At 44.0% G+C, this 22,844-nt stretch overlaps 2 protein-coding genes across 2 annotated transcripts in view; both read left to right on the top strand.

The window, feature by feature from the left end:
- Positions 1-1,030: 1,030 nt before the first annotated feature.
- On the top strand, positions 1,031-8,180 carry LOC127586640 (sperm-egg fusion protein TMEM95-like). The gene is made up of 4 exons (XM_052044755.1): positions 1,031-1,232; positions 2,464-2,520; positions 6,737-6,817; positions 8,089-8,180. The coding sequence occupies exons 1-4, from the start codon at positions 1,031-1,033 to the stop codon at positions 8,178-8,180; spliced, it is 432 nt and encodes a 143-aa protein (XP_051900715.1).
- Positions 8,181-14,033: 5,853 nt separating this feature from the next.
- chrne (cholinergic receptor, nicotinic, epsilon) overlaps positions 14,034-22,844 on the top strand; it is a 42,083-nt gene continuing 33,272 nt past the window's right edge. Inside the window, exons 1-2 of the mRNA XM_052044738.1 lie at positions 14,034-14,076; positions 22,484-22,617. Coding sequence (XP_051900698.1) covers positions 14,034-14,076; positions 22,484-22,617 — 177 coding nt within the window. The remainder of the gene's footprint in view (positions 14,077-22,483; positions 22,618-22,844) is intronic.

Here is a 22,844-nt window from a genome sequence, read left to right on the forward strand (position 1 = left end):
TGTGCACTTTGATTTCCTGTAACTGAATGATCTTATTCTGTCTAATTTCTGCCGTTAATCAATCTATTGTGATTCCTGGAAACTACACATACTGTGAAAGGCCGTGAATGAAGTGACAATTCAAGACAAGAATAGATTAATGAACCTATGGTCACATTTATATCCCCAGCCAAGAAAGCTCACCAGCATCGCTACTTCCTCAGGAGGCTAAAGAAATATGGTACGTCCCTTTTGACCCTCACCAATTTTTATCAATGCACCATAGAAAGCATCCTATCTGGATGAGTCACAACTTGGTATGGCAACTGCTCTGCCCGAGACCGCAAGAAACTGCAGAGAGTTGAGGACACAGCTCAGCATCACGGAAACCAGCCTCTCCTCCATGCTCTGTCTACATTTCTCACAGCCTCGGTAAAGCAGCCAACATAATCAAAGACCCCACCAACCCTGGACATTCTCTCTTCTCCCCCCTCCCATCGGGCAGAAGATACAAAAGCCTGAAAGCACGTACCACCAGGTTCAAGGACAGCTTCTATCCTGCTGTTATAAGACTCTTGACCTCACAATCTACCTTGTAATGGCCTTGCACCTTATTGTCTACCTGCACTGCACTTTCTCTGTAACTGTAACACTTTATTCTGCATTCTGTTATTGTTTTCCTTTGTACTACCTCAATGCACCTTTGTAATGAAATGATCTGTATGGATGGCATGCAAAACAAAGTTTTTCACTGGTCTCAGCACATGTGACAATAATAAACTAATACTAATTCCCTTCAGAATATCCCAAAACGCATCCTGGTCAATGGAGTACTGCTCTGAACTGTAATCATTATAAAACATATACTGAAACAATGTATGAAATCACAGGTGAAATTGGTTTATTGCTGACATCACTGCCTTATGACAGCATAAAAGACTGGAACTCTGTAGGCTGCCTGGTAAACCTAAGGTTAACTGGTTTCATTCAAACACACACAGAAAGCAACTGTTTAATTCTGCATGTCGGACCGTTCTTCCCTGGGCTGGCGATGAGGAAGGCAGCCAGTACTGCGATGATTACTGGCTTCTGGCTGGGTCTTATCATCGAGACCGAGGGCTGCATGTTCTGTGCTCTCCCGCACAAGAGAATACGGGACAGGTTTGAGAAGCTGTGCGGAGAATACAAGACATTGACGGGGTCTGCAAACTGCACCAAGTACACGGAGGCAAACCTGGTCAAGTTTCAGTTTGGTGAGGCTATCTATTTTAGAAAGGAATCACAGAATGAGGGCATTGAGGCTATGCTGACTCTCTCAAAGATCAAACCAGTTGGTCCAAAACCACCTTCTTTCCCCATAATCCAGAAATTTGTTTTTCTCAATTTATCCAATTTCCTTTTGATAGAGTTTATTGGATGTATTTCCACCTCCTCTTCTGCCTGAGGCATTCCAAATTCTAACCAATTGTGGTGTAAATAAAAGATTTTCCTTGAATCACTTCCATTCTGCAGCCACTTATTGTTGATTCTGTGCCCTCTAAACATCAACCTTTTAACCATAGGAAACAGTTTCTTTGTATCTTCTATATCTGAACCCTTCATGCGCCTCCATCAATGCTTGTTTTAGCTTTCTCCACTAAACCCTGTGAAGCTCAACTCCGGGTCAGATACAACTGCAAGGTTGCACAGAGTCTGGTTCAGCTTCAGACAATCACCAGGGAAAGGAATGGAGCTGAAAGTGAGGAATGGAGCTTGTGACTGCTTCAGAAATCCTTGTACTTAGTTGGAGGGAACTTCAGCTCATCCAGGACTGGATGCCAGCCAAACAATCAAGCAATTTAGAGACTGCTGAGGGGTCAGAGCTGGGGCCAGCAAGTTAGAACTGAGGCGAGTGATGTCACCATGGGGCAGAGTGTGATGTGAAACAGGAAGGGCCTGGGGCAACACCAGAGGAAATGGACTGGGAATGGAAGAGAAACCATTGTTGTTGGCTCTCCAGCTACAACTGGATAATTATGGAAGAAGGGAAACTGGTGAGAGAGAGAAAACAGACAGGTCCCTCCTCCTGTATTTCCATTTAGTCCTCGAAGATGATGACCTCTTTTTCTTTAAATGGTTTCTATAACTCAGCCTACTCCAGATCCAAGATGTCCAACTGGGATCTGACCTCAATCAGCCAGAGATTTGTTTACCCTTTTCAAACTCTAGACAATAGGAGAGAATGGGAAAGGACACATGTTGACTTTCAATATAAGAGGAGGGAAAGGCCACTGGAATTCTACACAATGCAGGTGAAATAGAAGGGATTCAGTCTATCGGGTTCATAACAGTGGGAGTGCATAGGAAGGTGTTTAGTTTAATTGCACAAGAAGGTGATGTTCTTTGAAAATGCGAAGGATATACTTACTGGAACTTATCTTTGGGTAAGATGGCAGGCAGTGAAAGGGATCACCTTCACTTCTGATATTGTCATTTTTCTTCTAGATGAATTGTCGGTTGACATGATCACAGAGAAGGTGCACCGGGTCCTACGGGTTATAGGTATCCATCTTAATTCTTCTACCTACATTTCCAAACTGATGTTAGTTGAGATAATGAGAGTGGATTTTCATAACTTCTATATGTGTAACCATCTCATCAGCTACTTCCCTTCAACCATCCACTTCTTGAACCAACCAGCACAAACCTAATCACTACCTCAGTATGGCAACTCTATGACCACCTTGATCACTTCGCACTAAAATGGACTTTGTTTTTTTTCCTTCTAATTGTACTCTTTCTTGTAAAAATTGTTTTTAACTTAAGTTTTTATTGTGAATTTTGTTTCTATGACGCTATGTGGCTGTGATGCTGCTACAAGTTTTTCATTGCACCTGTGCACACATGGACTTGTGCAGATGACAATAAACTTAACATTGACTTTGACTTTTTTTTTAATCTCCACAGAGATCAACCAGACACTGAAAGATTTGCCCAACTTTTGGAACTGGCTGTATGAGAAAAAACTTCCAAAACTAACCCAGGAGTGTGAGGAAATATTCCCTATTACTACTGCTTCTGATTTCTACATTTTTATTTACTTAATGCCAGCATTTATTGTCCAATCCTAACTTGCCATGAACTGAGGAGGTAGTTAAGAGCCACTGCATTGGTGTGCCTGGAATCATGTATATAGGCCAGACCAGGTAAGGGTGACAGTCTTCCTTCCCTGAAGGATGTTAGTGAAGCAGGTAGGTTTGTACCACAATCTGGTAGTTTCATGGTTACAATTACTTGGACCACTTTTTAAATTCTAGGCTTGAATTTTAAATTTCCCAGCCACCATGACGGGATTTGAACACATCTCCTGTTCAATAGTCTAGGACTCTGACTGTTAGTGCACTAACTTAACCACTATGCTTATTGTAATCTATCCATGGATTATATTTATTCCTAAAGTGTAAGGATGTACAGTGGTTAAATTATTGGAGTGGTTATGTCTGACAGATGCTTTATTCTGAGCTCTGCTGCAGGAACAGATTACCACAAGGACAGAGGAAAAGATTCAAGGATGCGCTTAAACCTTCTTGCAAAAATGCAACATCCCTACTGACTCCTTGGAATCCCTGCTCCATGACTGCTCAAAGTGGAGAAGAAGCATTCAGGATTGTATTGAAGACCTCGAGCCCATGCATCAGCATGCAGATAGAAGCTTTGCATAGTCAGTGGAAGGAGCGCACCATCTCATAAACCACCCATCTGTCTGCCAGTCAGGCACCTCCTCCTTAATCTGTGGAAGTATCTGTTGTTCCTGCATTGGCCTCATCTCAGGGAGTGGAAGCAAGTCATTCTCAATCCTAAGGGATTGCCTAGGAGGTGAATAAGAATTAATTGAATAAATTTGGAATTTAGTAAGCCACTCTCATTAAGCTGTTGGATTGTTGTAAAATCCTATCTAGTTCACTTTCGTTCTTGAAGAAAATCTGTGTTCTTTACCTTATCTGGCCTACATATGACACTAGGATTAACAAATGCGTTGATTCATAATTGCCCAGGAACAATTAGGGATGGACAATAAGTTCTGGTTTTGCCCATTATGTCCAGGAGTGAAGAACATAAATACACCAGCTAAATGTCAACCCAGTATTAGGAGGTGCACAAGCCAGGGTTGTCTGGGCTAAGTTTCTCGTCACCTTCAACTACATCAGAAGGACTACATACTGTGGAGCCACTGGTCTCCACATCTGGATGGAAGTTCCCAGCAATGTGGATATCAATGCAGTCTTTATAACTGCCAGACACTAATCAGTCGGTAGTTCTTTCACATCTCTGAGATTAGGGTGAGGTCTCAAGACCCATTCCAGAGATTCGAGGAGAAAATCTAGGCTGACAGTATATGTACGACTGAAGCAGTGCTGCACTGTCAGAAGTGCTTTCTTTAGGACCAGAGATTAAATAAAATCCCTGGCTCCTTTCTTGGGTGGATATAAAAGATCCAATGACACAGTTCTAAAGACAGTGGAAAAGATAGCCTCTGTGCCCCTGGTATCCTGGTCTAAACTAACGTCACCAAAAATCTTTCTCATTGCTGTTGGTGGGGGCTTGTTGTACAAAATTTGGCATTTCTTATTTTATGACTGAACACTTTCCCAAGTGCTTCAACATCCATGAAGAACCTTGGCACATACTGAGAAAGTGATGGGTTCTAGTCTAACGTAAGTTCTTCCATAAAATTAGGAGGATATTATTGATATTCATGGGATGTAAGAGATGGAAGTCAATTGTTGAGTTTAATGTGTGGGGCTTTCTGAACATTGGGTGGTTGTCATATTCCCATCTGTGACAACAGATGGAGAATCCTCTGGGTCTTCCTCTGGCAAAGGGCATGAACTCATCCAAAACTCTACTGTCCTGAACCTCACCTTATCCTGAGTCCTGTTCATCCCTGTGATTTCCAGCCTGCACTGACTCTTAGTCCAACAACTTGCTGACTTTATAACTCCTCTTCCAGCCTACATCCCTTGAGATATCTCCCCTGCTCTGGTTCGGGTACATTTCCAATTTAACTTGTCCACAGGCAGCCATGCCTTCAAACTGTCCAGGCCCTAGGATCTGGCGTTCCTTCGCTAAACCTCTCTGCCTCTTCTTCCTCCTCTAACACTCTCCTTACAGCCAACTTCTTTCACTAATGTTTCACTCACCTGACCTAACATCTCCTTACAAAAACAGAATGCTGGAAGAACTCAATGGGTCAAGGAGCATCTGTGGAGGCAAAAGGTGTAAGTTGATGTTTTGGGTCGAGACCCTGCATCAGGACTGAGAGGGAAGAGGAAAGATTGCCAGCGTATAGCAGTATGTTGGGGGAGGGGTAGGACAGAGACTGGTAGGTGATTGGTGGAACCAGATGGGGAGGGGTTGATGGGCTGATGGAACCAGGTGGGGAAGAGATAGCAGGGATGAACTAAAGAAGAAAACTAGGTGGACAGGTGAGTGTGTGGGTTACCTGAAAATCAGTATTCATACCATTGGGTTGTAAGCTACCTAAGTTGAATATGAAATGTTGCTTTTCCAATTTGTGTTTGTCCTCTCGCTGACAATGGAAGCAGCAGAGGATAGACGTGGGAGTGGGAAGAGGGGTTAAAATGACATGCAACCAGAAGCTCAAGGTGGCCATTGTGGATAGAGTGCAGGTGCTCCACAAAATGGTCGCCTAGTCTAGTCTTGGTTTCACCAATGTAGAGGAGGCCACATCACAAGCATGGATGCAGTAGACCAGGTTGGACGAGGTCCAGGTGAACTTCTTCCTGACTTGGAAGGCCTATTTAGGTCCATGGATGATGGTGAGGGGGAAGGTGAAGGGACAGGTGCTACACCTTCTCCTTCGGTTGCAGGGGACAGGGAGGGATGGGTGGGGAGGGATGACCGGACTGGGGAGTCCCAAAGAGAACAGTCACTGTGGAAAGGGGAGGGAGAGGGGGAGATATGACTTCCCACCCACCTCTCCTCAGGGCGGCATGGTAGTGTAGCGGTTAGCGTGAAGCTATTACAGTGCCAGCGATTGGGGTTCAATTCTCGCCGCTGTCTGCAAGGAGTTTGTACGTTCGCCCCGTGTCTGCGTGGGTTTCCTCCCACATTCCAAAGATATACGGGTAGGTTAACGTGGGTTTAAATGGGCGCGTTGGACTCATTGGGCTGGAAGGGCCTGTTACCATGCTGTATAAATAAACAATAAAAAATCCCCTAGCACTTTCCCCTGCAACTGGTGTATACCTTTTGCCTCCACAGATGCTGCTTGATCCGCTGAGTTCTTCCAGTATTCTGTTTTTGTTCTAGATTCTAGTACCTGCAGTCTCTCTTGTCTTCCAAATATCTCCTCAAGTGGTTCAGAGTCAAATTGTGTCTGATCATGTTCTCATGAAGTCTTTGTTGGAAACGTTGGATAATTACAGTGCTGCTAATTGACATTGTTTTTTATTTTCTTTTCTGCAGCTATGTGTGCTCCCAAATGCAGTGAGTACAACTGACTGGTTTCTCAAAATCCTGAGAGTATGGTTGGCTATCAGGTGGGGCAGGCAGCCTGGAAGCCTGCCCTCACCCTGGCAAGATGTTGAATATTAACTTAAGGGGAAGGAAACAGTTCAGGGGGGAGAGTGGGATTGTCCTCTGATCCAGAGAGGAATGTCCCTCAGTCACTGGGGGCAGGTGGAGGTGGTGGTGTGGGGTCTGCTGCTGTTTCCTTTGGTGGTTGTTTTTCTTGCATTGTGTTCTGCTTCTCCAGGATACTCCACAACGGTTATTAACTGCAGCCTGTGTCAAGAGTTGAAAGTTAACTGCTGGAAAATGAAGACTTGCTGGCCAAGTGAGTGAGTCCCACCTCAGGTTTCAGCTTGAACAAGGTGCAAGGAGCTGTCTCCCAAACAAGAGAGTGCCTTGCATTTGCACCAGCAGCTGGGGTGGGGGGAGGCGGGGGGGAAGGGGAAAGAGGTGAGGTATGGAATACAGGGGCAAGGTGGGTGCTTGGTAATGAGAATTTAAAGTCCTACTTAACATAAAGGATTCAACTTTATAGATATGCGCATTGTGGCAAAGCCTCCCCTCCACGGACTCTGTCTACACTTCTTGCTGCCTCAGTAAAGCAGCCAGCATAATCAACGACCCCACCGATCCTGGTCATTCTCTCTTCTCCCCCCTCCCATCGGGCAGAAGATACAAAAGCCTCAAAGCACCTAACACCAGGCTCAAGGACAGCTTCTATCCCGCTGTTATAAGACTATTAAATGGTTCGCTGGTACAATAAGATGGACTCTTGACCTCACAACCTTCCTCGTTATGACCTTGCACCTTATTGTCTGCCTGCACTGCACTTTCTCTGTAACTGTAACACTTTATTCTGCATTCTGTTGTTGTTTTCCCTTGTACTACCTCAATGCACCTTTGTAATGAAATAACCGATATGGATGGCATGCAAAACAAGTTTTTCATCGTACCTTGGTATATGTTACAATAATAAACCAATTCAATTCAATAATGCCCATTGTGATGGGAAATGAGCGCAGGAACCAGGGCCCCGGTGGGTGTGAAGGAAGTGTAGGAACCAGGGTTGGGTGAGTGGAGACGGAACACGAGTGGGGAAGGGACACAGCATCTGGACCAGATGCCGAAACATCAGGATTTCCAAATTGTCCGATAGTGGATTATTGGAGTTTTCCGTACACACTACCACTAGGGCACACCAGTGGTGGAGAGAGTGAACGTTCAGCGATTTTGAGGATTGGGCGCTTTGTCCTGGATGGTACCAAACTTCTTGAGAGTCTTTTATGCCGCGTTTATCCAGACAAGTGTTCCGTCACACTCCACACAGACAGCACCGGAGATCAGAATTGAATCTGGGTCACTGGGGCTGTGAAGCAGCAGTTCTGCTAACTGCACCACTCACTCAAGCGACAGGATTGGCCATGGCTCCAATGATCCCCTCAGACGGTCGAGTAGATTTCCAGATTCGCACTGACCAAGGCTTTGCTTCTGGACTGTGGAGATGGGACCAATCAGATCGGTTCATTTACAGCCACAATGGGCCAAATGGCCTCCTCTCTGGGCTGCACCTTGTAATAATACATATTTCTCCAACAGACATGCTGGACCTGGGCGAATCCATCTATCTGATCCTCGGTCTGTCAGCAGGCTCGATCTTGATTGGTTTTGTGACCCTTATTTTTGAGTAAGTTGATTATAAATGTGAAGCAAGTCTTCAGCAGTGTTCATCAGCCTCCTAGCAACCTTCTGAATCTCACCCTATTAAGGGGTACAGCAGCAAGGTTGTTAAGTTACTGAATTAGTAACCAGAGGCCGGGTCTAGATTACTTACAGTCAGTGAGAAGTCTCTGTATTTAATGACAGGTCTTTCAATTAAGCTGAATTTAACTCAGCACAAGGCTCATTGATGCACATTTTGCTGCAAAAATGACTCTGAAGCAGTGTCACCACCATGGTTGCTCCATGGAATTGGCAGCAACTTTGGGATTTCTCTTTATGCAGAGAGTGTGACGTTGGGATTCCAAAGAAACTGGCCTCCATTCAGCCTCCATCTGCAGCCCCATCCATCAGAAAGGAAGGTAGCCGGAATATCTTGACAGGGTGATGTGCAGAGGAAAGCAGAAAATGATGGAAACACTCGGGGTCAAGCGGCATCTGAGGAGAGTGAAACTTCAAGGTTAACTGTGTTTCTCTTTCCTAATCTGCTGTCCCCTTCCAGCACTTTATGATTTTAATTTCAGATTTCCAGCATTTGCAGTTTTTTCTTTGATTTTCTTTGGATGTGGAGAGGATGTTTCCTCCTGTGGGGGGGAGTCCAGAATTAGGGGGTCATTGTTTAAAAATAAGCAATCACCCATGTAAGGCAGGGATGAGGTGAATTCTTTTTCTCTAAGGGTTGTGAGTCTTTGGAATTCTCTTCCTCACAGAGTGGTGGAAGCAGAGCCTTTGAATAGTTTTAAGATGGTGGTAGATAGATTCTTGGTGTAAGGTTATTGGAGGTAGATGGGAATGCAGAGTTGAGGTTACAATCAGGTCAGATATGATCTTGCTGATTGACAGAGTAGGTTGGAGAGGCCGAGTGGCCGACTCCTGCTCCTAACTCCTATTTTCTTGAGTTGATGAAATCCACCATACAGGTTCTCTTCTTGTGACAAAGATCTGAAACCTCTTCACCAGGGCTGTTGACTTACAGAACCTTATCAGCATCTACCAATCTCACTTTAGATTTTCTGAACCTGCAGCATTTCACTTTTGCTCTTTAAAATTATCTTTAAAATTATCCCAACAGATCACAAAAGTTACAGGCAAAGGTGGACACGGAGGTTAAATAGAGTGTTGAGTTCTGCACTGACAGTCCATGGGCTCCGCACTCAAGTGGCTTTGTTAACAGTGCCAAGTTACAGCGCTTTCCTTTTATATTAATCACAATTTCCCTCTGTAAAATCTGATCGGGTTTGTTGAAAGTGAGCTTAATTCATAAGTAAGATGTTAACTATGTTGATGTACAGTACAACAAGTACAGATTTGCTATCAGTTTATGGTATGCTTCAGCTTCTTTCCTCCTGTGTTTAATCTAAGGCTCAGTTCCACAATAAATGGTACTGTGAGGATACTGCCAGTGTTTATTTCAAGGAACGCAGAACACAGAACAGTTCAGCAGAGGAACAGGCCCTTCGGGTCATGATGTTTGTGCCAAACAGGATGCCAAATACACTAAATCTCTTCTGCCTGCACTTGGTCCATCTCCCTCCACTCCCTGCATATTCATGTGCCTATCTAAAAGCCTCTTAAACGCCTCTGTCATATCCTCTTCCACCACTACCCTTGGCAGCATTATCCAGGCACCTACCACTCTCTGTGGAAAAAAACTTGCTCTGCACATCTCTTTACATTTTCCCCCTCTCATCTTAAATGCACATCTTCTAGTATTTGACATTCCTACCCTGGGAAAAAGATACTGACTGTCTGCTCTATCTATGCTTCTCATAATTTTATAAACTTCCATCAGGTCTCCCCTCAGCCTCTGATGCTCCAGAGAAAACAACCCATGTTTGTCCAACCGTTCCTTATAACTCGTACCCTCTAATCCAGGCAGCATCCCGGGAAACCTCTTCTGTACCCTTTCCAAAGCCTCCACATCCTTCCTGTAATGGGGCGACCGTAATTACACGCAATACTCCAAGTGTGATTTAAACAAAGTTTTACATAGCTGCAACATGACTTCCTTACTCTTAAACGCAATACCCCAACCAATGAAGGCAAGCATGCCATATGCCTTCTTTACCACCCCATCTACTTGCGTGGCCACTTTCAGTGATACATGGACTACGCTCAGGGGACAGGCTATGCGGAGCGGGATTTGTAGTTCATACCGCTCTGGGAGAGTTCAGGTGTATAAAATGTTTATTTTATGGATATAGAATCTTGCCCAAAGAGTTGTAAATTTGAATATTTTAAGCCACTGTTGTAAGATGAGGAAGCAGATTTGCACAGGAATAGAGTGAACTATTTTGTTCTGGACTATCTCTCCTTGCTGTTTTTATTTCAGATTTCCAGCATCTGCAGGTTTTTATCCTTGCCTTCATCAATATCATCCACCCAGTAAACTTCAATTCATTAAAACCTCTGGTGTACACCTTCTAACTTGCATCAAGCCTCATTCACCCGCTTGCACTAACATCCCGCTCTCTCCCTCTCCCTGTAACTTCCTCCAGCCATAAAATCCGCTGAAATCTCTGCAGCTCGTGGCTTCACATTGAGCTGCTACTAACCACCACCCCACTGACACCTGTGCCCTCAGTTACATTGTGAGCTGTGGGGAGGATGCAGAGAGACCTCAGGGAGATGCGGACCGGCAAAGAGTGTGCTTAGGGACATGGCAGATAGAATATAATGTGAAAAAATGTGAGGTTTCTAAATGGTGAGAGGTTGAAAACTAGCAGGTACAGCAAGCAATGAGGAAGGCAAATGGTATTTTAGCCTTCATTATAAGAGGATTTGAGTACAAATGTTTTGTTCCAATTATATATGGATCTGGTGAGACCGCTCTGTAATATTCTGTACAGGTCTGTACCCCCAACCTGAGAAAGGAGATAGTTAAGATACACAGAAGTCCACCAGATTATTTCCTGGCTGGAGGTTTTGTTGTATGAGGAGAGATCAAGCAGACTGGCTCTATACTCTATACTCTGTGTAAATGAGATGTTATCTCATTTACACAGAGCTGATGTTTCTCCTCGCTGGACTGTCTAGAACCAGGGGTCATAGTTTCAAAAGAAAAGGTCGGCTACTCAGGACAGAGATGAGAAGAAAGTTCTTCATCCAGAGGGTAGTAAATCTTCAGCATGTGGAGGCTCAATCACTGAATATATTCAAGACAGTGATTGATGCAATTTATATATTAAGGAAATCAGGGGAGATAAGGAAATTGGCACTGAAGTAAAAGATCTAAAGTGATAGTAAAGGTATATGAGCTCAATGGCTTCTAAATTTCTTAAATTCCAAAGTCTCTAAACTCAGGAATTCCCTCCCTAATTCTTCACCCCTCTCTCCTTTAAGGTGATCTTTGATATTATTAGTTGCCTGTTATGATGTATTATTAATGTCTGCCAGCAAATGTCTTGTTTATCCTACATTAAAGGGGTTATATGAATGCAAGTTAAAATATTTTGCATGGTTTCCATACTGCAGTAGGCCATTCTTGTCACAAGGTGGCTCTGTTGAAGTGAAGGGAAAGGACAAGTTCTATGAGCTTTGAGTTAGTCAATAATTAGAGGGTTGGATTCAGTAGCAACCGTGTTCACCTAGTTTATATGTGCATGCATGGAAGCCAGCCGCAGGACTCCAAGTGCATTCAGCTTATCCAGCGTGGCCTGGGAATCGAACATTAATATTAGATGCAATCAAAAGGAAGGCGCGCTAGTGCCTTTACTTTCTTAGGCGATTAAGGAGGTTCGGCTAGTCACCGAACACTCTTACAAACTTCTACAGATGCACTGTTGAAAGTGTCCTGACTGGTTGCATCACAGTCTGGGACGGCAATTCGAATGCTCAGTAATGTAAGAAGCTGCAGAGAGTAGTGGAATCAGCCCAATACATCACGGGCACATCCCTCCCCACCATCGGTAGTATTTACATGAGGTGCTGCCTCAAGAAGATAACATCTATCATCAAAGATTCCCACCATCCGGGCCATGCCATCTTCTCGTGGCTACCATCGGGCAGGAGGTACAGAAGCCTGAAGTCCCACACCACCAGGTTCAGGAACAGCTACTTCCCTTCAACCATTCGATTCTTGAATCAACTGGCATAACCCTAATCATTAGAGTTTAGCAACACTATGACCACTTTGATCACTTTGTGCTAAAATGGACTTCGTTTTTGTTCTAATTGTGTTCTTTCTTGTAAAAATTGTGTACAACTTAAGTTTAATTTATGTGTTTCTTGTGAATCCTGCTTATCTGATGCTATGTGCCTACGATGCTGCTGCAAGTAAGTTTTTCATTGCACCTGTGCACACATGGACTTGTGCAGATGACAATAAACTCGACTTTTGACTTTGACACACTACAACAGCTGTAACTCAATGGGTTTCACTGGCCTTTATGGTTTATGGTTTAAGGTGAACTCCCTCGAGTCAAGCACCACAATCCTAGCAACATCAGTTGTATCACCGTGGCGGTGTAGCAGATGAGACGTTAAACCGAGGCCCCATCTTTCTCAGTTGAACATCAAAGAAATCCCTTGGCTGCTATTTTTCATGGGAGTTCTCCCCAGTGCCCTGGGGATATATTTATCCTGCTATCAACATTGCTAAAAACACATTATCTGGTCATTATCGTATTAATGCTTGTGGGATGTTACTGTATTGCGTGGCTCAGAAGCAAACCATTTGTTCCAATAGCTGTCTCCATCTTCACCTTTCCCTCCCTCCAGCCGGTGCCAACCTGCCTGTCATCCTTCACCCCTCCTTGGTCCACCAATCACCTACTGGCCCTCTTCTTTATATTGGGCATCTTCTCTCACCTCTGTCAGCCCTGATACAGGGTCTTGACCCAAAATGTCAACAGTTCCTTGCCCCCCAACAAATGCTGCTCGACCCGCTGAGTTCCTCTATCAGATTATTTGCTGCATTTGCTCCTTAATGCCTATGCCAGCTCTCCCATTAACTTCACTCCCCTACAATCCTGGAAATGTTTCCTTCTCGTCTGATTCTCTTTTGCAAGTTACGAGTGAAACTGTATTTTCTGTCCTTCTGGCCCTCTCACCAACTACATAAGGCAGCCTTCAGGATTACAGCCACATATCATGTTAAGACAAAAATCTCATTTTCCATCCCGGAGTTTTGTGGCAATTACCTTATATCTGTCTCCTTTGGTCACCTCCTAATGGAAACAAATTTTTCCTTAATTACTCTTAATGATTTGAAATGCCTCACTTGGATCTTCCCTTAGCTCTGGGGACAAAGTTTGCACCTCTAGTCACACCCCAGTAAATGAAGTCACAATTTCCTAAGGGCAGGGAGTAAATTTTGTTCCATCTCTCCAAGGCTCTGACATCCTTTCTAATGTGTACTGTCTGTAAAATTGAACCCAGTGTTGCAGCTGTCGTTCAAACAGTGATTTATTTAGTGATTTTTAAAGATTTAGAATAACCTCTTTGCTTCATGCTCTATATATAAATTGCAGGATAACATGATTTATAGACAGGCATCACCTGTCCTGCCTCCTCTGAAAGGCTTGTCTAGTCCTGAGCCTACTGTTAAGTTATACCGTGGATGAAATGGAATGGGAAGACCTCAGGAATAAGAGAGGGAAAGGGTAAACTTAATTCTTCCAGCTTCACTGCTATCCCCGGGAGACCTAGCCAGCTGCTCCACTAGACAGATAGAGTTGCTGGGGCAGGAAGGGTTAATCCTTCAGCTGATGTCCGGCAGCTGGGTGCTGAAACCTGGCACTGCCTGGTGACTGGAAACCAAGCCCCTCACCCCACAACTCCCTTGCAAGCAGAGCTACACACTCACTTAAGAGCATCTGAGCACCATGGCTCTGACACTTCTCCTGATCCTTTGCCTGGTGTTAGAAGGTAAGGCTTGGCTTCATTTGGTTAACAGAAGCAGAAAACTGATGAGCTGTGCTGAGGGATTTCTCTTGGAGCTATTGCCACCCAGTATGCTTCTGAGTTTCAAGCGGGGAGTTGAATGCTTATTTCTGGACGGGTCGAACAATCCCTGCAATTGAAGGATTAGCAACAGTAAAATCAGCAGAGGGTGGTTAACCTGTTGGTGGTGTGGGGAAAATAAGCAAACTGTCGTCTGACACTTCTCTCACAGAGGGAAAGAAAGCAGTTTGATAACACCCACAGCGGATGAAGTGCTTTTGTGAAGTGTAGTCACTGCACTGCTGTGATGTAGGGAGTGCTGCAGCTCATGTGTGCACAGCAAGGTCCCACGTCCAGCAATGTGATAATGGTCAGATCATGTGCTTTTTTTTTCTCAGCGATGTTGACTGAGCGATAAAACGTACAAATATATGAAATTCTCAACATGTTTCCGACGGGATTTGAACTTGCATTCCCTGGATCACTTACAGCAAGAGTGCACCCGGATAATCAGAATCAGATTTATCATCACTGACCTAGATGACGTGTTGGTTTGTGGCAACTGTACAGAGCAAAGACATAAAATTACTATAAATTTAAAATAAATAGTGCTAAAAAAAGGAATAGTGTTCATGCATTCATGGACTATTCAGAAATATGATGGCAGAGGGGAAGAAGCTGTTCCTGAATCATTGAGTGTGGGTCTTAAGGCTGCTGTACTTCCTCCCTGATGGTAGTAATGAGAAGATGGCATGTCCCAGATGGTGAGGGTCCTTAATGATGGATACTGCCTTCTTGAGGCACCGCCTCTTGAAGATGTCCTCAATGGTGGGGAGGGTTGTGCCCGTGATGGAGCTGGCTGAGTCTACAACTCAAATCAGTGAAAACATTCCCCATTTCTCAGCGGCGGGTTTACATGGCAGTATGCCGGTAAACAGACACATAGCTGTATGTTTGAAACTGTCCGTGAGATGCACAGTTGGCCAAGGCTCCGAGCCAGAGCAGAGAGCGTCCCTCCTCATCTGCAGAGCATGTTGATTCCAACAACCTCTTGATCAATCTTGTTCTATCATCCTGCTGTTTGGGGAAATGCAGCCATTGAAGTATTTCTGTTGTCAGTATTGCAGACAATTCGCACACTACAAGCTCCCACCGTCAGTAATGTAATTTCCAGAATATTCATGAAATCAATAGATGGAAAAATGTTGTCGCAGGATACTGATAGTAAATTTGCCCTCTGATTGTATGGCACTCCCTCGGCATTGCCACTCTGACACTGCAGTGCCTCCTCAGTATGGCCCCTCCGATAGTGCAGTGCTCCCTCAGTACTGTCCCTCTGACAATGCACTGTTCCCTCAGTACTGCCTTTCCAACATTGCAGCACTACCTAGTATAGCCTCTCAATACTGCATTAAAGGGATACAACAAGGTCCCAGTTAACAAAAAAAAACAAATGTTTCATCTGTGCATTTCTGTTCTATGGGCTGCAAATTTCATATCGTCACCCAAAGAGCCTGTAAATTTTTCATGAATTCCCCTGTGCTTTACAATCACAGAGCTCTCCAGGTAAATAAAATGATGAGGGGCATAAATCAGGTGAATGAGCATAGTCTTTTTCCCAGGGTTGGGGAATCAAAAACTAGAGGACACAGGTTTAAGGTGAGAGGGGAGAGATTTAATAGGAAACTGAGGGGCAACTTTTTTTACACGGAAAGTTTTATCTATGTGGAATGAGCTGCCAGAGGAAGTGGTTGAGGCAGGTGCAATGACAACTTTTAAAAGACTGTTGGACAGGTACATGGATCAGAATCAGAATCAGATTTATTATCACTGACATATGTCGTGAAATTTGTTGTTTTGCGGCAGTAGTACAGGATAAGACATAAAATTACTGTAAGTTACAGAAGTAAATAAATAGTGCAAAAGAGGAATAACGAGGTAGTGTTCATGTGTTCATGGACCGTTCAGAAACCTTATGGCGGAGGGGAAGAAGCTGTTCCTAAAACGTTGAGTGTGGGTCTTCAGGCTCCTGTACCTCCTCTCTGGTGGTAGTAACAAGGAGAGGACATGTCCCAGATGGTGAGCGTCCTTGGTGATAGATGCTGCCTTCTTGAGGCACCACCTCTTGAAGATGTCCTTGATGGTGGGGAGGGTTGTGGGAAAGGTTCAGAAGGTTATGGGCCAAACGCTGGCAAGTGGGACCAGCTTGGATGGGCATCTTGGTTTTCATGGATTACTTAGGCCGAATGGTCTGTTTCTGTGCTGTATAACTCTATGACTCTATGACTCCTAACATTTTGGTGAAATATCAGACGACCAGATCAAGTAAAGGCCCAAATGACTGTTCAGCCTTTCAAGGAATTGAGTAGGAGAAGGCCACCAGCCATTCAATTAGATTTACACCTTTTAACAAAAATCTATCAATCTCAGTGTAGGCAGCTCCAAGGGACCCTCCCAGCCTCCAAGGGATTTTTTTCGGGATGAGAGTTCAAGATTTTCAACCACCATTGTTTGAAGAAATGCTTCCTAATTTCAAACATAAATGGCTCCAATTTTACAACTTTCTTGGTTCCCTCACCAAAGAAAATAATTTCTAAGCATCAAGCCCCTGCTAATGACTGCAGTGTCTATTTTGATGGTGATGGATGAGTGGAAGGTATTAACTACGTCAATTCTGCCATTTTAGTCTGTGTCCTCTCACTGTAACTGATCTGGTTGAGTGGTCATATTACATCTGTATGGTATGGGGCAAATCATAAAAAGCTTGTGTTGCCATGTTTGTTAGCAATGCTGCAATGGAGAATCATGACCATTACAGCATTGAAGGAGGCCATTCTTCCCAGTGAGTCTGTGCTGGCTCCTAGTAGAGCAACCTCATCAGTCCCATTCCCTGCTCTTTCCCGGCAGCCCTGAAAATTATTCTCAGATTCCAGTGTCTGCAGTCTCTTGTGACACCACTAATTGTTCCACTTGAACACCTGCCGCACAGAGGTGAGGTGAACTGTGCCTCCTGATCGCAATCTCTCACCTTCTTCTGGAACAAAGAAGGGCAATCTGGACAAAATCATAGCCCGATTACCTTTGAACTTGGTAGGCCATCAACTAGGGCCATGAATGGGAGCCTGGAGAGGCTCAAAAGGAAGATAGTCAATCTTTTGAGCCTGTTTCTCTATTCAGTTAAGTCATGGAAATTAATCTTAATTCCAAAGAGTAGTAAGCTTTCTGATGAAGACAGCATCTTACAAAACCTCTGGATGACTCAAAGCACTTTGGAGCTAACATAATACACAAAAAGTGCTGGAGGAACTCAGCAGGTCAGGCAGCATCCATGGAGGGAAATAAACAGTTGGTGTTTTGGGCTGAGACCCTTCATCAGGACTGGAAAGGAGGAGGGCAGAAGCCAGAATGAGGAGGTGGGGGGGGGGAAGGGGGAGGATAGGTGAGATCAGATGATAGGCCAGTCCAGGTGAGAGGGGGATGGTAGGTAGGTGGGGGAGGGGGAGAAGATGTAAGAAGCTGAGAGGTGATAGGTAGAAGAGGCAAAGGGCTGAAGAAGAAGGAATCGGGTAGGAGAGGGCAGTGGACCATGGAATAAAGGATGGGGGAGGGGAGGAGAGGAGATGGGCAGGTCATCAAGGTGGGGGAAGCGAGCCACAGGAATAAGGGAAGACAAAGGAGTGGGGGGGGAGGGGAAGAAAAAGAAGGGGTGGGGTTACTGGAAGTTAAAGAAATCGATGTAGAAGCCATCAGGTTGGAGACTCCCAAAGTGGAATATGAGGGGTTGTTCCTCCAACTTGCGTCTGGCCTCAATGTGACAGTAGAGGAGGCCGTGGATAGACATGTCAGTATGCTAATGTAGTTCTTTTTGAAGTGTCCTCACTGTTGTAATGTAGGAAATTTGTGTACACCAAGCTCCCACAAATAACAGTGCAACATGACCAGATAATATGTTTCCTTTTGGTGATGTTGGATATATATTGGTTCCAAGACACCTGAGAGAATTCACATGCTCTTAGTCACAGTTATAGAGCAGTTATACAGCACGGACACTGGCCCTTTGGCCCAAGGAGTCCATGCCAACCATCAAGCACCCATTCTTCAAAATCTTCTTTAAAATTGTATCATGAGATCTTTTACATTTACTGAGAAACAGACAGTGTCTCAGATTAACATTATATTTTAAAGTCAGCACCCAACAAGAGCATTGCTCTGAGTCCACAATCTTCTCAAGCCAAGCCCTACTAAGTCACTGTGAGAGCCTTTTCCCCTTGGCCAACTAATACTAAAGTTAGCTGATATTAGGCTATTTTTATATCGACTCTATTTAAATCTGAATGAGGAACACACAACAAATATAGACTTCTGAATATTAACAAACAAGTGTCACCTTTCAGAAGATCACAAGATAAAGGCAGAGACAAAGGCCAAATTATAACTCAAACATGTAAAAAGCAGACCCCTTTATCACACCCAAGCCTTGGTGTTTTTTTCCACTGACATTTGCGGTAGTTCAGCCCAGGTATCAATAACTGTATGGGGGGGGGGTGCAGTTGAACAAATATTAGCCCCTGGATGGTGCAGAGTTCTCCTTTAGAATCCAAAAAATACCATGGGGCTTTGACATGTTTATCTGGACCATAGCAGGGTCCAATGTACCCTGGTAATCAACACCAGATCTGATGCCTGAGCATACTCAGTGTACAGTTTCACTGTCACCTTCTTCAGTCTTTGTTCCCCTGTATTAGCCAATCTTTATTTTGCTTCAAAACATTACATACCAACATAACAGTTAGGTTACATGACTAGAGGTTAGAAACCTGGATGATCGATCTGGGGCAAGTGTTCAAGCTTGCAGTTTATACATAATATGATAAAGAGTACTGATAATGGTGGCCATGAACCCATTGAAAAACTATTTGCCATTCCTTTAAAAACACATTGTGTGGGTTATGCAATGGCACTAGCAGCCAGAGATCAGGACAATTGATTCAGGAGCTAGCCTTCAAATCTCACCCCAGCAGTGGTGGTCTCCAACTAGCGGGCACAGGTTTAAGGGGAGAGGGGAGAGATTTAAAGGAAATCTGAGGGGTAAGTTCTTTATGCAGAGGGTGGTGAATATCTGGAACAAGATGCCAGAGGAGATGGTGGAGGCATTTTAAAGATGTTTGGATGTGTACTTGGATAGGAACAGCATAGCAGGATATGGGTCTAATGCAGGCATATAGGATTATTGCAGAAAGGCATCATGGTTGGCATGGATTAGGTGGGCCAAAAGGGCCATTTCTGTGCTGAACAATTCTATGATTCTACATCAAAATAAACATATTAGGAGGAGGAGTTGACCACTCAGACTTTGAGCCCGCCCCACATTCTACAAGTTCATGGTGATGTGATTGTGACGTCAGTTCTGCCTTCCCATCTAGCCCCAGTAACCTTTCACTCCTTTGCTTATCAAGAATCTGTCTACCTCGGCCTTAAAAGTACCTAAAGCCTCTGCTCCCAAGGTCCTTTGAGGAAGAGAGTTTCAAAGACAACCTTCTGGGAGCAAAGCAAAATTGCCTCATCGTGCTGTATTGCTCTATGACTCCATAGCAACCTTTTATTTTTAAATGGTTATTCACGGTTCTAAGTTGTGCACAAGAAGGAACATCCTCTCCACATCTACCCCGCTGAGACTCCTCAGGATCTTATGTGTTTCAATCAAGTCCCTCCTCAGCAGATCCTCCCCCTCCCCCCACCTTCTTATTCTGGCTTCTTCCCTCTTCCTTTCCAGTCCTGATGAAGGGTCTCAGCCCGAAATGTCGACCGTTTATTTGCCTCCATAGATGCTGCCTGACCTGCTGAGTTCCCCCAGCACTTTTTGTGTATTCCTCCTCAGCAGATATAGACCTAGCCAACCTTTCCTCAGAAGATAACCTGCCTATTCTAGGTATTAGTCCAGTAAATATTCTCTGAACTGATTCCAACACCTTTTTTAAAGAGAGACCAATTCTGAAAAGAGTGCTCCAGATATAGACTCACTAATGCCCTACATAACTGAAACATAACCTCCTTACTTTTGCTTCCAATTCCTCTGGCAATAAACAATAACATTCTGTGAGCTTTCCTAATTACCTGCTCTACCTGCAAACTAGCCTTGTGAGATTCATACCTTCAGACCCCTTCTGCAAGTCAGAGATGTGCAATCTCTCACCATTTAGATACTATTGGTATTGGTCTTTGTTATCTTTCTTGCCAAAATAGACAATTTCACATTTTCTCAAATTATTCCAGATAATTAATCCTGATATATATATTTTTTAAAAGCTAGTTTCAGTAACGATAGAACTACCAGATTATTGTAAACCCAAAACGTCATACCTTTTGCCTCCACAGATTCTGCTCGGCACACTGAGTTCTTCCAATGTTCTGTGTTCTGTTGTAAAAACCTTTCTGGTTCACTGCCACCCTTTGGGTATTTGCTGTCCTTACTCAGTCTGGCCTTTGAGACTCCAGATCTACTCATGTGCTTGACTCCTAAAAGCCTCATCGTTTCATGACCAGATAGGGGCTGCTACCTCTAGTGACCAGTGTTTGATTCTAACTGACGTTGATTGTGTGGAGTTTGCACATTCTCCCTGTGACTGGGTGGGTTTCCCCTGTGTGCTTTGATTTCCCCCCACATCTCGAAGATATACTGATTGGTAGGTTAATTGGTTTTTATGAAATGGAGAGCTGGTGGGCATGTGAGAGAAAATAGGATGCAGAGAAATAACACTGGAGACACAAGAGACTGCAGATGCTGGAATCTGGAGCTAAAAACGAACCACTGAACAGGTCAGGCAGCATTTGTGGAATGAAATAGACCCTTCATCTGGACTGGGATGGCTCTGAGGGCTGGCATAAACTTGATGGGATGAATGGTCCCCTTCTGTCACAGGAAATATAAAATGAATGCGGCACTTCCAGCAATGTGAACTAATAATTTTTTTCTAAAAAGTTAAAGTCGGGGGGACAGACTACTGAATCTTAATTTCAGCATCAGGCAGGTGGAGGTGTATCCATGCCAGGATATTATCCAGAATGTTAGAAAGGCAAAGGTTCAGGACAATGGTTTTGGTCACACTGCTGTAGCAAAGATCTTATTAAACTGGAAAGAGTCAGAAAAGATTTACAAGGATGTTGTAAGGACTTGAGGGAGAGGTTGAATAGGACTTTATTCCCTAGAGCATAGGAGACTGAGAGGTGATCTTATAGAGGTGTAAAAAATCATGAGGGGCATAGATAGGGTCAATGCCCACAGTCTTTTTCCCAGGGTTGGGGGATCAAGAACTAGAGGACATAGGTTTAAGGTGACAGAAGAGAGATTTAAGAAGAACTTGAGGGGCAACTTTTTTTACACAAAGGGTGGTATCTGTGTGGAATCAGCTGCCAGAGGAAGTTGTTGAGGCAGGTACATTAACAACTTTTAAAAGACTGTTGGACAGGTACATGGATAGGAAAGGTTTAGAAGGTTATGGGCCAAACACTGGCAAATGGGACTAGCTTGGATGGGGCACTATGGTTGGCATGGACCAGTTGGGCCAAAGGGCCTGTTTCCATGTTCTATGACTCTGTGGTTGAAAGGTGAAGAATTCATGTTGCAGTTATATAAAACTTTGGTTAGGCATCACGTGGAGTATTGTGTGCAATTCTGGTCACCCCATTATAGGAGGCTTTGGAAAGGGTGCTGAAGCAGTTTACCAGGATGCTGCCTGGATTAGAGGGCATGAGTTTAAAGGAGAGGTTGGACAAACTTGGGTTGTTTTCTCTGGAGCTTCGGGGGCTGAGGGGAGACCTGATAGAAGTTTATAAGATTGTGGGAGGCACAGATAGGGTAGACAGTCAGTCTTTTTCCCAGGATGGAAATGTCTAATACTAGAGGACGTGCATTTAAGGTAAAGAAGGGGAAAGTTTAAAGGAGATCTGCAGGGCAAGTTTTCTTACACAGAGAGTGGTGGGTGCCTGGAACAGGCTGCCAGGGACGGTGGTGGAAGCAGATACAATTGTAGCGTTCAAGAGGCTGTGAGACAGGCACATGAATACAGTATGCAGGGAATGGAGGGATATCGATCATGTGCAGGCAGAAGAGATTTAGTTTAATTCGGCATCATGTTTGGCACAGATATGATGGGCTGAAGGGCCTGTTCCTGTGCTGTACTGTCCTATGTAAAAGAAAGCAACAAAATACTATAGTTATGCAGTCCATGTGTATATTTTCCCCAATTTGAATCTGGTTTCTGAGTGATGGAATTGTCAGAGGCAGATCATTCACTCAAGCACTTTCCAGTATGGTTGTCAGATAAGGGTTTTGTGATCTCATATACAAAAGCAAAATATTGCAGATATTAATGAATCCCTGCTTCACTTACAGCTAGATCGAATCATGAAGAAAGGCTTATTCATGACTTGCTAGCCAACTATGATAAGAGGATTCGACCAGCAAAGACCCATGGAGACATCATTGATGTGACACTGAAACTTACACTAACCAATCTCATTTCATTGGTAAGGAAAGTCCTAAACAAAAATCATGGTGACAAAATTATTGAGGTATTTTAATAAACCAATCCAGAAGCCTTTTCACAAATGGTCAATCCACGGTTCTACTTATTTCAACTGGTAGGGTGCATGGGATGTGCTTGATTGAACCTTCAACCAAATCCAACTGTTTTAGCCCCTACTGGCCAACAATCAATGATAAAGCTGGAACTGCAGACAGATAAAGTTGAAAT

The sequence above is a fragment of the Pristis pectinata genome, chromosome 37, assembly GCF_009764475.1.
Source record: "Pristis pectinata isolate sPriPec2 chromosome 37, sPriPec2.1.pri, whole genome shotgun sequence".
In the NCBI taxonomy this organism is placed as follows: Eukaryota; Metazoa; Chordata; class Chondrichthyes; order Rhinopristiformes; family Pristidae; genus Pristis; species Pristis pectinata.